At 36.4% G+C, this 14,050-nt stretch overlaps 1 protein-coding gene across 4 annotated transcripts in view; it reads right to left on the bottom strand.

Moving 5' to 3' along the window:
* The window catches only part of SEMA3D (semaphorin 3D), a 201,058-nt gene that overhangs the window by 67,953 nt on the left and 119,055 nt on the right, over positions 1-14,050 (bottom strand). For all 4 annotated transcript variants that reach the window (XM_040472791.1, XM_040472790.1, XM_040472789.1 and 1 more), the window contains exons 5-7: positions 11,799-11,918; positions 6,857-6,950; positions 3,961-4,089 (exon numbers count right to left, since the gene is read on the bottom strand). In XM_040472791.1, coding sequence (XP_040328725.1) covers positions 3,961-4,089; positions 6,857-6,950; positions 11,799-11,918 — 343 coding nt within the window. The remainder of the gene's footprint in view (positions 1-3,960; positions 4,090-6,856; positions 6,951-11,798; positions 11,919-14,050) is intronic.

The raw sequence follows: 14,050 nt of genomic DNA, 5'->3' as shown, positions 1-14,050 counted from the left end.
ATGAACAATATATCTGACTTCTAATCTATCCTCAAATATAAAATGGGAATAGTAATTCTCTCAAGATTATACCACTAGATAAAATAATACTTCAAAAGTGCCTAAAATAGTGACCAGCATGGATACTATATAAAATAAATTTGAAACAGAAGAGAAGGAAATGAATTAACAAACAATAAAATAGTGTTAAGAACCCAGGGATAAGGTGATAAAGACCTATAGAAAGATGGTGGTCATGAAAAGAACAAGGTCAATAGATATTTTAAAGGAAGTAAAGGCCTCTAGTGATAGATAAGATAAAGGGGACCGGGAAGAGGAAGAAATCAAAGATAACTTCAAGGTAATAGGGTAGACAATGTTTAGAAAGTTAAGACAGAAATCAGGAAACTGGTATTGAAGGGCAGATTAGAAAGGGAAAACAAGATAATTTTAAATTAGATTCACAGGATTTTGGTTTTTAGATCCAATTAGTCTTTTATATATCTGTATCTGTATCTACATATTTTTAAAGAAACTCAAGCAAAGGATCACAACTTGTAACAACTTGTTAAAAAAAATCAAAGTACATTAGTGGCACTAATATACTTTATTAGGTTTAAATATCTTTATTCCCATATAAAACAATCAGTTTCTTTCTTTTAAACTGGGATGAAGATGTAAGGTACCCCCCCAAAAAGTTCTTAAGGGCTCTGAGTTGCAGAAAAAGGTTTGGAAATACAGTTTTAGGAAGAAATGGAACACAGGAAGCAGTTGAAGTTCTGAGAATGGATGAGCTCACAGAATTACCGTGTAGACAGAAAGAAAGAAAGGTGGTCAATAGAAATGCTAAACAGATGTCAGTGAATCACAGAAGATTCAGCGTTTTAGTCCAACCTCCTGCCTTTCTCACCTTCAAGGACAATAATAATGATGGTGATGACAATATTGACACTGAACTGCTCTTAAAATTGTCTTCCATCAGATTTCCCAATATGATCTTCCCTTTATGATCTAATTTAATCCTTAGAACACACTGTGAATAACTATTATTATGCCAAATTTTTGACTAAGAATTTAGATGCACAGAAAGGTTTGACCAAGGTCACAAAGTGATATTTAGGCTTTAAGCCGAGGTGAGTATATTCTACAGAAACACAGCTGTGATTCTCATCTAGAGTAGGACACTTTTGAGAGTTACAGAACATTAGAGGCAGACTGGAAATGTCCGGGGCAAACCAGGTTATATGGTCCCCTGGGACATTAACCACTAAGCGATCTGCCTTGAATGTCCTAGAACCATAAATGTTAGTTCTCCTAACTCTTAGTCATTTTCCTGCATTCAATCCATTGAGAATTCTCTACTGTGTATCCTTTCTCCTTTCTTCCTTTCCGCTGACTTCTCTCACTGCAAAGTTTTCTCAGTATCCAAAATCTCTTGAATTCGACCTCATATTCTTGGCTTCTTCTATTCCCAAACAAACATCTTCTGTTTCAAATATTTGTTGCTGTATATTCTCACATCCGTGTCCACAGTCAATACTTATGTTCCTGTCCCACCTTTTTCCTGTTTCCTTACAATGGCTTCTTTCTCTACCCCTGTTCTCCTTTAATTTTCCCTTCATGCTACTGTCAGTCACCTTTATAAAAAACAAACAAACAAACAAACAAACAAACAAAAACAAAGATCCATTTCCCTGATTAAGTTCAGGGTATGGGTGAAGGGGGTCAAAAGGCACAAACTTCCAGTTAGAAAATAAGTAAGTCATGGGGATGTAATGTACAGCATGGTGATTATAGTTAATACACATACTGCATATTTGAAAGTTGCTAAGAGAGTAGATCTTAGAAGTTCTCTCACACACGAAAAATATTTTCAACTCTGTATGGTGATGGATGTTAACTAGACTTACTGTGGTGATCATTTTGCAATATAGACAAATATCAAATCGTTATGTTGTACATTTGAAACTAATATAGTGTTATATATCAATTATATCTAGAAAGAAAGAAAGAAAGAAAGAAAGAGAAAAGAAAGGAAGAGAAGAGAAAAGAAAAGAAAAGAAAAGAAAAGAAAAGAAAAGAAAAGAAAAGAAAGAAAAAGAGCTTAACCACAGCTAACTTCCCCATGATTTCAGGATATTTACAGTTTTCTAGCCCCATCTCCCACTCTCTTCTGATGCTTCGGGCAGTCATCATCAATGAGGTCAGTAACCGTCCCATGTAATCTTTGCATGCCCAGGAGCAGAACAGCATTCAGTATGCCAAGGGTCCTCAAATGTTGTTTATTAAATGCTAAACCAACTCAAGGCTTCCTAATTTGTAATAGTCTTCACACAGCACTCAGCACAGCATGCTAGTCAAATAAGAGTTGAATAGAGATTCTCTACATTTATTAATTCAGCAGTGCTGCAGACCTCTTTATGGACATGCCATTGTTAAGGAATACATAGAATAATCTCTGAAAAGAGTGGCAATATGGTTTTTGCCATCTCGAGACTGAGAAAGAAAATCTATACTTCATTTTAGGCCGTAAGTATATCTTGTTACCTAAACAGATAGGTACGTTTTTTTATTGGGTAAAATCTATGAAGTCCGTCTCAAACCAACTATTTTCACAAAAACCTCAAAAAGCTCAAGAAGATAGTCTTGCCTTGTACAAGTGTAAAGAAATTAATGAGTAATCGCATAGCTGGAGATATTCTATATTTGTTTTCCACACTAATAGGGTTCTCTTTTGGCCAAGGGAGATCCTATTGTTGGGTAAACAAATGGTTCAGGAGGTTTTGACTAAAGAGATGTTTTAAAGTGTCTTCCCTTTTGTTTATGTTGTCACTGCTCAAATGATACTGAGAGATAGAGAGATAGCCCCTAGGAAATGTCTACCCAGGCCTCCCCCACTAAAACCCAATATTTATGGTGGGAATGAGAAATGCTATCTGCCTGCTTAGACAGTAATGTTATGTTATTCTGCCCTACTGTGCAAGAAAGTTCTATGATAATTAGAAAACACTGGACTATCATGCCAAAAATTGACCTCCTGTACAGCAGGAGACAATAAACAAAGAAGTAACAAACAAATTAATTAATTAATCAATTAATTCATTAGTGGACTTTTTTTTATCTCAGAGTTCTGTGTGACCTATAAACAAAAAAGTAATCAGAAAAACCAATGTCAATATTAATATGCTTTAAATTCTGGAGGGACAGACACGTCAACCCAAATAAATTATCTTTAAACAAAAGAAGTCAACATTATAACCTAACCTGTTTTCATTAGGCTCATAGACAGTATTTGGCTTAGTCATTAAAAACCAGGCTGCAGGAGGGGCATCTGGGTGGCTCTGTTGGTTAAGTCTCCCACTTTGGCTCAGATCAGGTTCTCACAGTTTGTGAGTTCGAGCCCCACATCGGGCTCTGTACTAACAGCTCAGAGCCTGGAGCCTTCTTCAATTCTGTCTCTCCCTCTCTCTCTGCCCCTCCCCGGCCCACACTCTGTCTCTGTCTCTCAAAAAAAGAAAGAAAGAAACATTTAAAAAAAATTTTTAAAACAAAAACAAAACAAAACAACAATAAAAAAACAGGCTGCAGGGGAAAGACTGCCAACTCGAACCCCAGGCTCTATAACTGACAAGTTATAAGAACTCGACCAAATCACTCTACCTAGTTTGTTCATCTTTAAAAAGCACATAATAATAATGTATACCTCATATGTCATTGTGGACATTTAAAAAATCAATTAGAGCATGGAACAGCGTCAAGGACAATAGCACACTGTCAGTACATGTCAGCTATTATTATATACACGACAGGGTCTGGAGAGCTGTCTAACTTAGTGGGGAATTATATCAAATGCATTTTATTGTGTTAAGCTAAACCACTTATCCCAAAACACATCTGAGTGAATAATAATGAGCTTCTTATCTACCCAAAAGCAAAGGCAAAAAAAAAAAAAAAAAAAAGAAAAGTCAGAAAATCACTAACCATTGAGCCAGTAGTGCTCTGAAATGTCAGTTCTGATGTAATGGTGGTCGTGAGTAGGCCCAAGGGACCGCGTGAATGCGGTATCTTTGCCAAGGAAATCAGAAGCTGTTCCAGAGTAGAGGTACTCATCTGAGAGGGAGAAGAGAATACATAGGACTATTAAGCGTACAGCAGCAGATACTGTTTGCAATATACTACATTCAGTGCATGAACAGGAGACATTTACTGCTTAACAGGAGAAGATACACTGTGTCATAAGTATCATGTTCAAATTCTGAAAAATTTGCATGGTCATAGAAAATATAACTCCATGAACTTTGCAAGCTGACGCCAGACTCCTGAAGATAAAAATGGCCAAAGACTTCTGAATTAATCATTGCAAGTGCATGAGCTTCACTTATGAATAAGCTCTTCCTTCTTTTCCCTCTCCCCCCAAATAGTTCAAGGATACGTCATAATTAGGAGTTTGTCTTTGTAGCAACACATGCAAAAAAATATTAAAAAGCAAATGCCATAATGAGGAATGGATTGTGTAATTAGTATTTACTTAACCGGCACAACCCCAATGACCACAACTTTTCTGTGCCTAACCTCTGCTGAAAGGAAGCTTTCAGCACTGAAGTCATTCTTTGTAATTATAACATGTTGCATTCCTTGGAGCTAATCACATCTCTAATGGCTCTGATAAACAGGAATCCCTGAAAAGGCAAAGATGTGGCTATTATGGCATACCAAACTTCTTTGTCCTGTTATTTATGTAAAATGCATATCCATGTTTTACCGGAGACTGAGAAGTGGGGGGTGGGGAGGCAGAGGAGAAAGGAGAGGAGAGAAGAAAGAGGTCTGGGGAGGAAGAAGGGAAGGAGAAAGATGGGAAGGAGGGGAGGGAGAAAGAACAGAAAGCAGAGGTGGGGGAGAAGGGGGAAACAGCAAGGATTGGGGCAGAGAAGCGGAGGGGGTAGGGGTTAGTGTTCCCTAATGCCAGTCAGCATTTGGAGGGGGAGAGAGAAGAATGCTGTCCCTGCAGCACAAAATCCTGCCCCTTTGACAGCTAAGCCTCTATTCGAGAAACCTTTGTAGTCAACAATGTTCAGTATACCTAACAGACCAAAATTAAAAAAAAAAAAAAAAAGCTAATCTCTACAGAGGATTTAGATTTTTAAACGATTAAATATAAGAAGAACTAAAGACGTTTTATCACTAAAATCCAATTTTCCACAGAAACATTATCTTTAAAATTCTGGCTTCCTATAAGTGGTTGACAGAGTTCCTAAATCCTCTGATTATATCCATCGAAATTATCTTCTAATGAGCTATTTGAGTCAACCAATCTAATAATGACAAGCGTCAATTCTGAAAGGGAAAAATGTAAAACAAAACAAAACACAAAAGAGAGAAATCCAGTTAGGTAAAGTAAATGTAGATACGATACTACTTTCATCTCTTAAAGCACTCCCCTAAAATACACAGTAAATAACAATATTTCATTGCGGGACACGTTTTTAAAAATTGAAGAGCAGAAATACCAACATCAACAAAGACATTACCTGGTAAGAGTAAAGGAAACAAACCATTCATTTCAAACATATAACACTGGATATCTGAACATTTTGTCAGGAAAAAAAATGGTATGTTTCAACCTAAAAATTTTATCTGTCTATCCAGGCTTTAAAACTGTCTTCTTTGTATTTAAATCACTTAGGGATTTGTAAGGGGGGGGGTCACCAATGCCTACAATCCATTGTTTTTATTAAGGATCTGTCAGCCCCACTTGACAGATCAGAATCCCAAATCATCTATCTCACTTTCTGAGGATAATGACTGAACATTAGTCATACAATTTTCAAAACACACAAAAACACACACGCTTTCACTTCAAAGGAAGATCACTAGTTCTCACTAGGTGAAAATTAAAATGCCATGGTGCTTCACTCTTAACGTCTATTCAAACATTTGATAGACAAGTTAAATAAAAAGAGAGCAAAGTCATGAACGAAACCGAGACAAAAGGAGTCCTTATGATGGTTAAAATTCAGAGGTCGTGCCGACATTCCTCTGAACAGACTTCAGACCACACGGTACTGCCTTCTTTAAACAGGATAGTCACCTCTCAAGTTGAATTTATGATGTAGACAAAGCAAGAGAAGATTGAATATGTTCGCAAACATTTTGCATTTCCATGAATACAATCAAGTAAGGGTGAAATTGGAAGAAAAAGTCTTACAACATTCTATCATCTGTATTCTATATTATCTGTATTCTACCATTTGCTTTATTAATTTATCCCCTCTATCTTATTATTAATCCTTCCACTCAATTCTTCAACATATTTTGTATTTTATCATGTTTAAAGAATTGCTAAATTTAACTTCCAAAGTAAGCCAAACAGGACATAGTGTAGTATAAGAAAATCTGCCATCTAAATACAGAATTATAGAACAAGTAAGTACGTGTCATTTGCATTAAAAAGAATTCAACCAGAAGTTCATTTAAAAACTGTGCAGAGGGGTGTCTGGGAGGCTCAACTGGTTAAGCGTCTAACTCTTGACTTTGGCTCAGGTCATGATCTCACGGTTCATCTCATGGTTTGTGGGTTCCCAAGCACAGCCCTACTTGGGATTCTCTCACATGCTCTCTTTCTCTCTCAAAATAAATAAATACACATTTAAAAAAATAATGAAAGTAAATAAAAACTGTGTAGAAATGAAAGATTGCTGGGGCCTCACCTAGGATAAGGATGCTAAATATAGAGACTTGGCACTAAAATACTGTAACCAAATAGCCAGTGAAAGAGTAATCCAAAATAATCTTTAATGCAGCAAGAAACTGTGGTTTAATCTGCACATACCTTTTCAGAAAATCACCTAAAAGCAAAACAGCCTGCCGTTGCTCTTACCTGTCATTACCGAAGCAAAAGGCTGCTGAGGATCAAAAGGACATTTCAGTCTGCCAGACTCCAAATTATGTGTGTCTAGTTTGAATATAACTTCCTGTTATGAGAAATATTAACACAAGTGAGATTTTTTAAAACAGCAGAATCAGCAAGAAGATAGGAGATAAGAACTAAACTCTAACTCATTAATTCAACAAAAACTGATTGAATATAGCATGTGCATCAGGCTGTGCTCCTTAACTCTTTAGCAAATATTATTTCTGGCATGGCTCAATTCCCATGGCTTGGTCTGTGTTTGCCCAAAGTAGTAATGATAATACTGAATTAATTTTTCAATCGGAAGTGGTAATGTAATCAATTCACTAAGTCTGGACCGCTCTCATTATCAAAATCGCCATCAAGCATACATATTTCTTAAGCCTCAAAACAAATTCACTGAGGCTAATAAGCTAATTTCCTCATTTAAGAAATGAATTTATGGGGAGCCCGCCTGGCTCAGTCAGTGAAGCATGCAACTCTTGATCTCGGGATCATGAGTTCAAGCCCCACATTGGGTGTATAGAGATTACTTTAAAAAAGAAAAAAAAAGGAAGAAATTAATTTACTATAATAATTATACTTTCATTACTATTGCGGTTTGTTTACTCAAGCATCTGCAACTATACCAAAATAAGCTTGTGACATTTTGTGATTTTAGAGACATAAAAGCATTCTAAGACAGGGAGTACATTTACAGAGCTGTTGATACATGTGGGCCAAAAAAAAAAAAAAAAAACAAAAAAACCCTGTTGTAGTATTTTCACTATTATGAAAACACTGTACACATTAAAACCACATAGTTATTTTGGCTGAAATATCTATTTTTATAATAGTGGCCACAGACAGAATGACATTGGCAGACTTTTAATATTCAGGAAAAAACAACATCTTAAGTTGAACTTTCCAAGAAAAATATGAATGTATAATGAATATGGCCCCATGAGTTTGAGTGTTTCATAACAATGACAACACTACCATCCAGCAGAAAGGCTGACTCACCCCACATATGCACTAGTTAGAGAATCTCAGCATTTCAGACATTTTCTCTAGAGGGTGTATCTACCACATTATATCAGAACACACATGTAATAAGAAAGGAATATTTAAAACTACTTATCTAGAAAGTAAGCAAGGAAGCAAAAAGGAGGGAGGAAATTGGATTATTTGTTGTATGATGTCATCATTTCAGATTTGTGTATTTCTTCTGAACGGAACCCATAATAATTACCACCTAATTAAAAAATAGTGGTAGCAATTTAAATAGCATGATTGTCAAATGCTATTTCATCGTTTTAAGTAAATGCACTTTAATGCGAACAGGAAAAGTCCCTGCTGTTAATAGGTATTAACCATGGGCCAGGAAATTTATGTACATTATCTCACTGAATCCTCACCATAAGCCGAAGGACATAGCTACTTTAAGAGTTCCAGCTTTACCAGTGGAATACTGAGGCTAGAAGGGGTTAAGTATCTTGTTCTGTATCATATAGCTAGTAAGAGGCAAAGAACTCTCAAGGTTGTCCCCAAAATTCATGCTGTTAACTAATTTCATCTAAGAATTTCAAACCCGTGGATTTAAAAACGTGTTGAAATCAACTTGTAGACCCACCATGACCGTGTAATATGATCAAATCCAAATATGTTTGGTTAGAACAGGCCAGCTAATGACAACCTGTGATAGTGTAGCCTAAGCACGAAAAAAGTCCAGTGAGAACACATTTAGGGCATGCTTCCCAACTGGGAATGGGGCTAGAGATATGTCAGGGGGGAAAAAAAAAACAAAAACAAAAACAAAAAAAAAAAAACACACCTGCAGATAGTGGCTCTTATGTATGTTTAAATATCATTAAGAGCACATTATTTTCCATAGGTCAAACAGAACTGTAGACCCTAAAGCCTATAATGGGATACTGTAATGGGACAGGAAGTAAACTGAATCCTGGTGTGCCAGAAGATTATAGTAAAAAGGTAAGAAAGAAAAACCAAGAAAACCAGAGAGTGGCACAGTTAATCAAAAGTACTGGATAAACACTCATAATTGTACAGACTTCTGTTTTTAAGATGTTTCACTTTATTAAATTCTCAAGATAAGTCCATAAAACTGGTATCCGTGAAGGCTTAGTTCAAGGTCTCTCTTATAATCGAGTGAGGAAAGAAAATATCAGAAAAGCAAGTTTCCTTAAGCCAGAGTCAAGGACACCAATAAGAATATCATGTAAAAAAATAATGGTTGATTAAACGGCCTTTCCAAGATAAATGGACTAAATTACATGACGCTAACTTTTGAGACAGCTTCAGTTTTATAAGACTTGTCCTATCAAATTCCCTAAGCCTAATTAATTAAGCAAAATGTACCTATCTAAGCTGTGCATAGACATATGTTGTTGAAGTAGAGAGATAAGCATGATAGGAAACATTTAATCAACATAGCAACGAGGCAAAGTTATTATTAATACCACCCACAATTAAAGAGATAAGCAGCAGCATAGGGGAGATCCCAGAGCAAAGAACACACTTACAATGTAATTACTCAACAACTATCAGGTATTCTCAGTGTCACGGAATATATATATATACACACATATACACACACATACACACACACAGAATAATATATATATATATATTGAATGTGTGTGTATACACACACTATACATACACATACATGCATAAATATATTGCAGACATTATTTTCACATGAAGTTTAAACATACACTTTTAAAATCCTTGCCTTTTTGCTTTTCTGTGTTCCTACTGCCTAATATGACTGAGTACAAAGTTACTGGAAGGAAGCAAGTACTTGGCCAAAAGCATTTTCTCATTTTCTCCTCAAAATAACTCTGTGAGATAGTTTCTATTATTATCATTATCTTTTTCCTAAATAAACAGAAGCTTGGAAATTTTATGCAGGGTGGATAAGACTATGGAGCTGGTAAATGGCTGAAGCTATAATTCAAACCCTGGCTCCCCATGCGCTAACTATTAGCTGTTAACAACTGCCCTGACTTCTGTCCTGAAATCTGGATCCAAACGCCCAGTTGGTATGACCTGCATTTGTCAGATGCAGAATGTACAAAACCAACTTACCATTTCCCTCCCAAACTTATTACTATTCTCACCTCAATAAGTAATACCACTCTCCGATTCACTGCCAAAGACAGAAATCTGGCATTCATTTGAGGCTTTTTTTTTTCCTCTTTCTTCTCATTGCTGGTTCCTCTTTCCAGCCACTTTAGGAGCAACTTTACCTAATAATCTAAGAGCCTTCTAAATTCGTTCTGGAAGGACAAGGAATTCCTGGGACTCACAATTCATTTAAAAAGTTAACCATCTTCAAGCAGCATCGTCGTGCAATTACCTGTACTCCTGACCAATGGAAAACACACAAGATTCCATATCCCTGCTCACTCATAATTCTTGCGTTCACAGAACTTATAAATCTGACTGCCCCGGGGCTGCTTGACAGTCCCAAGCTAAGTAATTAGCTCCATCTAAATTCCCTTTCAGCACTTGTGACTTTTAGGAGTTAAAGAACACTATTTGCACCCCTCAGCAAGTTGTGAGTTTGGCCTTTAGCCTCAAGCCTCAAAACACATCCAAGCTGTGGGGCTATCTCATATAATTACACCCTATGCTATGAGCTACTGTTATATATTACCCTTCATCAAAGCTAGGCAAGAGAACATTACACCAGCAACAAAGAATGATGGATTCAAGTTGCCAAGTCTCCTAGTGGTTCAGAGATTTAACTATGAAAGTTGCTTTATTTTCAAACGGTTGAGAATGGGCTGGTTAGACAAGTTGGTTAGAGAGGAAAATTAATCCAGCCACAGCTGTGGGTTTGATCTCTGCATGAATCAGTTAAATCAATGTAAAGAAACTTGTTCCATACGCCTAGACTTTGCTTTCAAACACACAGCCAATTATCCTGCAAATATGTGTGGTTATTCACAAGTAGTATATACATAAACATAAGGATGACAGTACAACCCATCAAACCCATAGAAAGAAGCAATTTAGAGTATGCATTCTGAATCTCAGGTGGGCATGCTTACTCTGGAAACAGACTGCTTTGGTCCAATTCCTTGCAGGACCACTTATTAGCTGGGAGATTTCACGCGTGTTATTTAATTCCACTGAGACTCCATTTTTACTAACTTGTAAGTTGGGAGTTACAAAGGTATTAACTTCAATTAAGAGCGTCGTGCAATTTCAAAGAAACCATCCATGTACAGTGCCTGGCACAGTCCATGACCCAAAGAAGGTGCTTTAATATATTAGCTATTAATTAAGTTACTGAAATCTGCATGCTTCTCATTTATTAAAATGCTCACTGATAGGTGGAATATATTATTCCTAATTTAGTACAACCTTTATTTCTACTATGTCAATTTGATCCGGCAGAAATCATGAGTTCAGTGTGCTAATGACTACCTATACAATTTTAAGACAATAATTAAAATCCTCTGTGCTTAGTGTGCACCATTGTAACCATACGTAACAGGTCCAAATTTGCCAAATGGGGAAAATGAAATTATTTATAAGATACAATTCCACTGCAAGGCCTTATGGGACGTGGATTTTTACTAACAGCAACATACTATATAGATCTAATTAGAATGGAAACTCAAGAGAAAATAATGACATACATAGAGCCCACAGAAAACAAGCACTTTCAACATTATGTCCTTTTAATTTTAATCTTCTCATTAAAAAAACTTCTAATAAAAATGTTATTAGGTAGATAAAGTGTATAATCAAAATGGCAATCCATCAGATGGTTGGGAACGTGAGTTCTTATAAACTGTATGATTCAAATTTTATATTCAAATCTGACTGCTTCATGTCAAAGACATTAAGTAACATTATGACAACTAACTGTTTTCATTCTATTTCATTATATTACCTCCTTGTAGACTCCAAGATCAATATAACCACATATTGGATGAAATGCTCCAGTTCCACACACATAAATGTGAGTTTTGTTGTAGGGCTGAAGTACACGGATGAAATTTGCACATTCTGTCTATTGGACACACAAAAAAATAAAAGCATTAGCACACAAAGATTGATTCATACCACCTGCTTTCCAAGTAGATAAATTATCAAGAATAGCAGCAAAAATGAAAAAAAAAAAGATTTATGAGAAGTCTTTAAACATCTGATTTAGCAAAGGAGGCAAAACATATTAGAAACTGCCTTAAACGAGCGACTGAAGCTGTCTGAAGTTTTACAGGTTTTGAACTAATCAGGGTCTTAGAACATACATCTCTATAGGTATTCAAGGGGCCCAGAGAATGTATATAAACAGAATGAGATATCCACACGTTGCTTCATGAATCACCTAGAGAACAAAACCTGTCACATTCTGATGTTCCCACATTGTCTGCTGCTTACAACATCAACTGTCTCAGCTCCACTGAGCAAAACACTGAACACAGACGTGTATTCTCATATATGTATTCCATTCTTATTGGGTGGAATGCCCTATTCCTTTATTTCCACTTATTTTCAATGTTACAGAACCTTTAAGACTCAAATCAAGTCCTGCTTGTTCTAAGAATCTTTTGTTTTTCCCATACGTATTTTTACACGGGCTCAAAGTTTTGAAGAGATTTATAGATTCCTGCTTGTTTTGCATATGCTTAGTCTTAGAAATATTTATTTGCATTATTATTGTTATAACTTAATTATTATCTTAGTTACTTATAAATAGTGACTCAATTTTTCAGAGTAGTCATTTCTGTTATCATACATTAGTTTTCTATTTACCTCTGATAAATAATTCCTTATCTTTACATAATTATTGGGAATGATCTTAACCACGGCTTCATGGTTCCCAGACCCCAAAACCCTCGAGAAAACATGGGCTGGAGTACACTTTTATTCTAGATTGATTCTATCTAGGAGATGAGTGAGTGTTCACTAAGGAAGGAAGAAACCTAATGAAGCCACTGGGATTCATAGGAAAAGTCTAGTTCTTTCCTACCTGAATGTCCACGATTTCCTCACCAGTCAGACATTGACCTAGTGGTCACTCTTATTGGGTTGTTAAGAAGGAATGTATTACCAAAAACCCCAACACCAAAAAACAGTGACCTAACTGGCAGGGCAGGGTGGCTTTTAAAATTACATAAAATTTTCAAAAGCAGACAACAACTTAACTGACAGGATTCTTAGGTGAATTAAGTTAAATGATGTAACATTAATAATTATTATTTACCCTGATTTTTTAAAATTATGTTTTTATTTTATTTTTGAGAGAGACAGAGCATGAGTGGGAGAGGGGCAGAGAGAGAGGGAGACACAGAATCCGAAGCAGGCTCCAGCCTCCAAGCTGTCAGCACAGAGCCTGACGCGGGGCTCCAACTCATGAGCCGTGATATCATGACCTGGGCCGAAGTCGGAGGCTCAACTGACTCAGCCGCCCAGGCACCCAACCCTGATTTTGATCTAAATAAAATATCACTATCCCAGTGGCTACCCAGATTTGAGAGTGAAAAGCTACGTCTGCATCTCTGTGGTACAGAGTTCCTCGTCCTTAGTACTTCCTTCGGCCAGCTCGCCTTGCAGTTTGATGTCTTGAGATTTCATAGATGCCAGTTAATAAAAGATGTACATTCTAGCCTAGAAGAATGTCACAATGAACTCATGGGGCCTTCTGTTCTCTGCTTCGCTATAACCAAAGCAGTTGCTTAAGACTATATGAAAAGACAGTATCACTATCAGTCCCTCGGGCACCTACACAAGAAAAGGATGTTTTTTTATCAAGCGGGCAGACTTCGCACTCTCTAATGGGGCCACTGCATATGGTTACTTAGGTTGTATGCTGAAAAACAAAAACAAACAAAAAGGCACATCTAAATGTGCAAATCACACTATCGACATCTTTATCATTTTGAATATTTTCATATGTTTTGTATATGTTCTCATATATTTACTATATGCAAACTCTTAAGAAAGGAAATTATTTACTTATCTATCATTTAATTTATTTTATTTTATTAAAAAATTTTTTTTACATTTATTTATTTTTGAGAGACAGAGAGAGACAGCATGAGCAGGGGAGGGGCAGAGAGAGAGGGAGAGACGGAATCAGAAGCAGGGTCCAGGCTCCAAGTTGTCAGCACAGAGCCTGATGTGGGGCTCAAATCCATG

This window comes from Herpailurus yagouaroundi, unplaced genomic scaffold (assembly GCF_014898765.1).
Source record: "Herpailurus yagouaroundi ecotype Mexico unplaced genomic scaffold, PumYag 100, whole genome shotgun sequence".
Lineage (NCBI taxonomy): Eukaryota > Metazoa > Chordata > Mammalia > Carnivora > Felidae > Herpailurus > Herpailurus yagouaroundi.
Note: the sequence above shows the minus strand (reverse complement) of the source record. Positions and strands in the feature narration are given on the sequence as shown.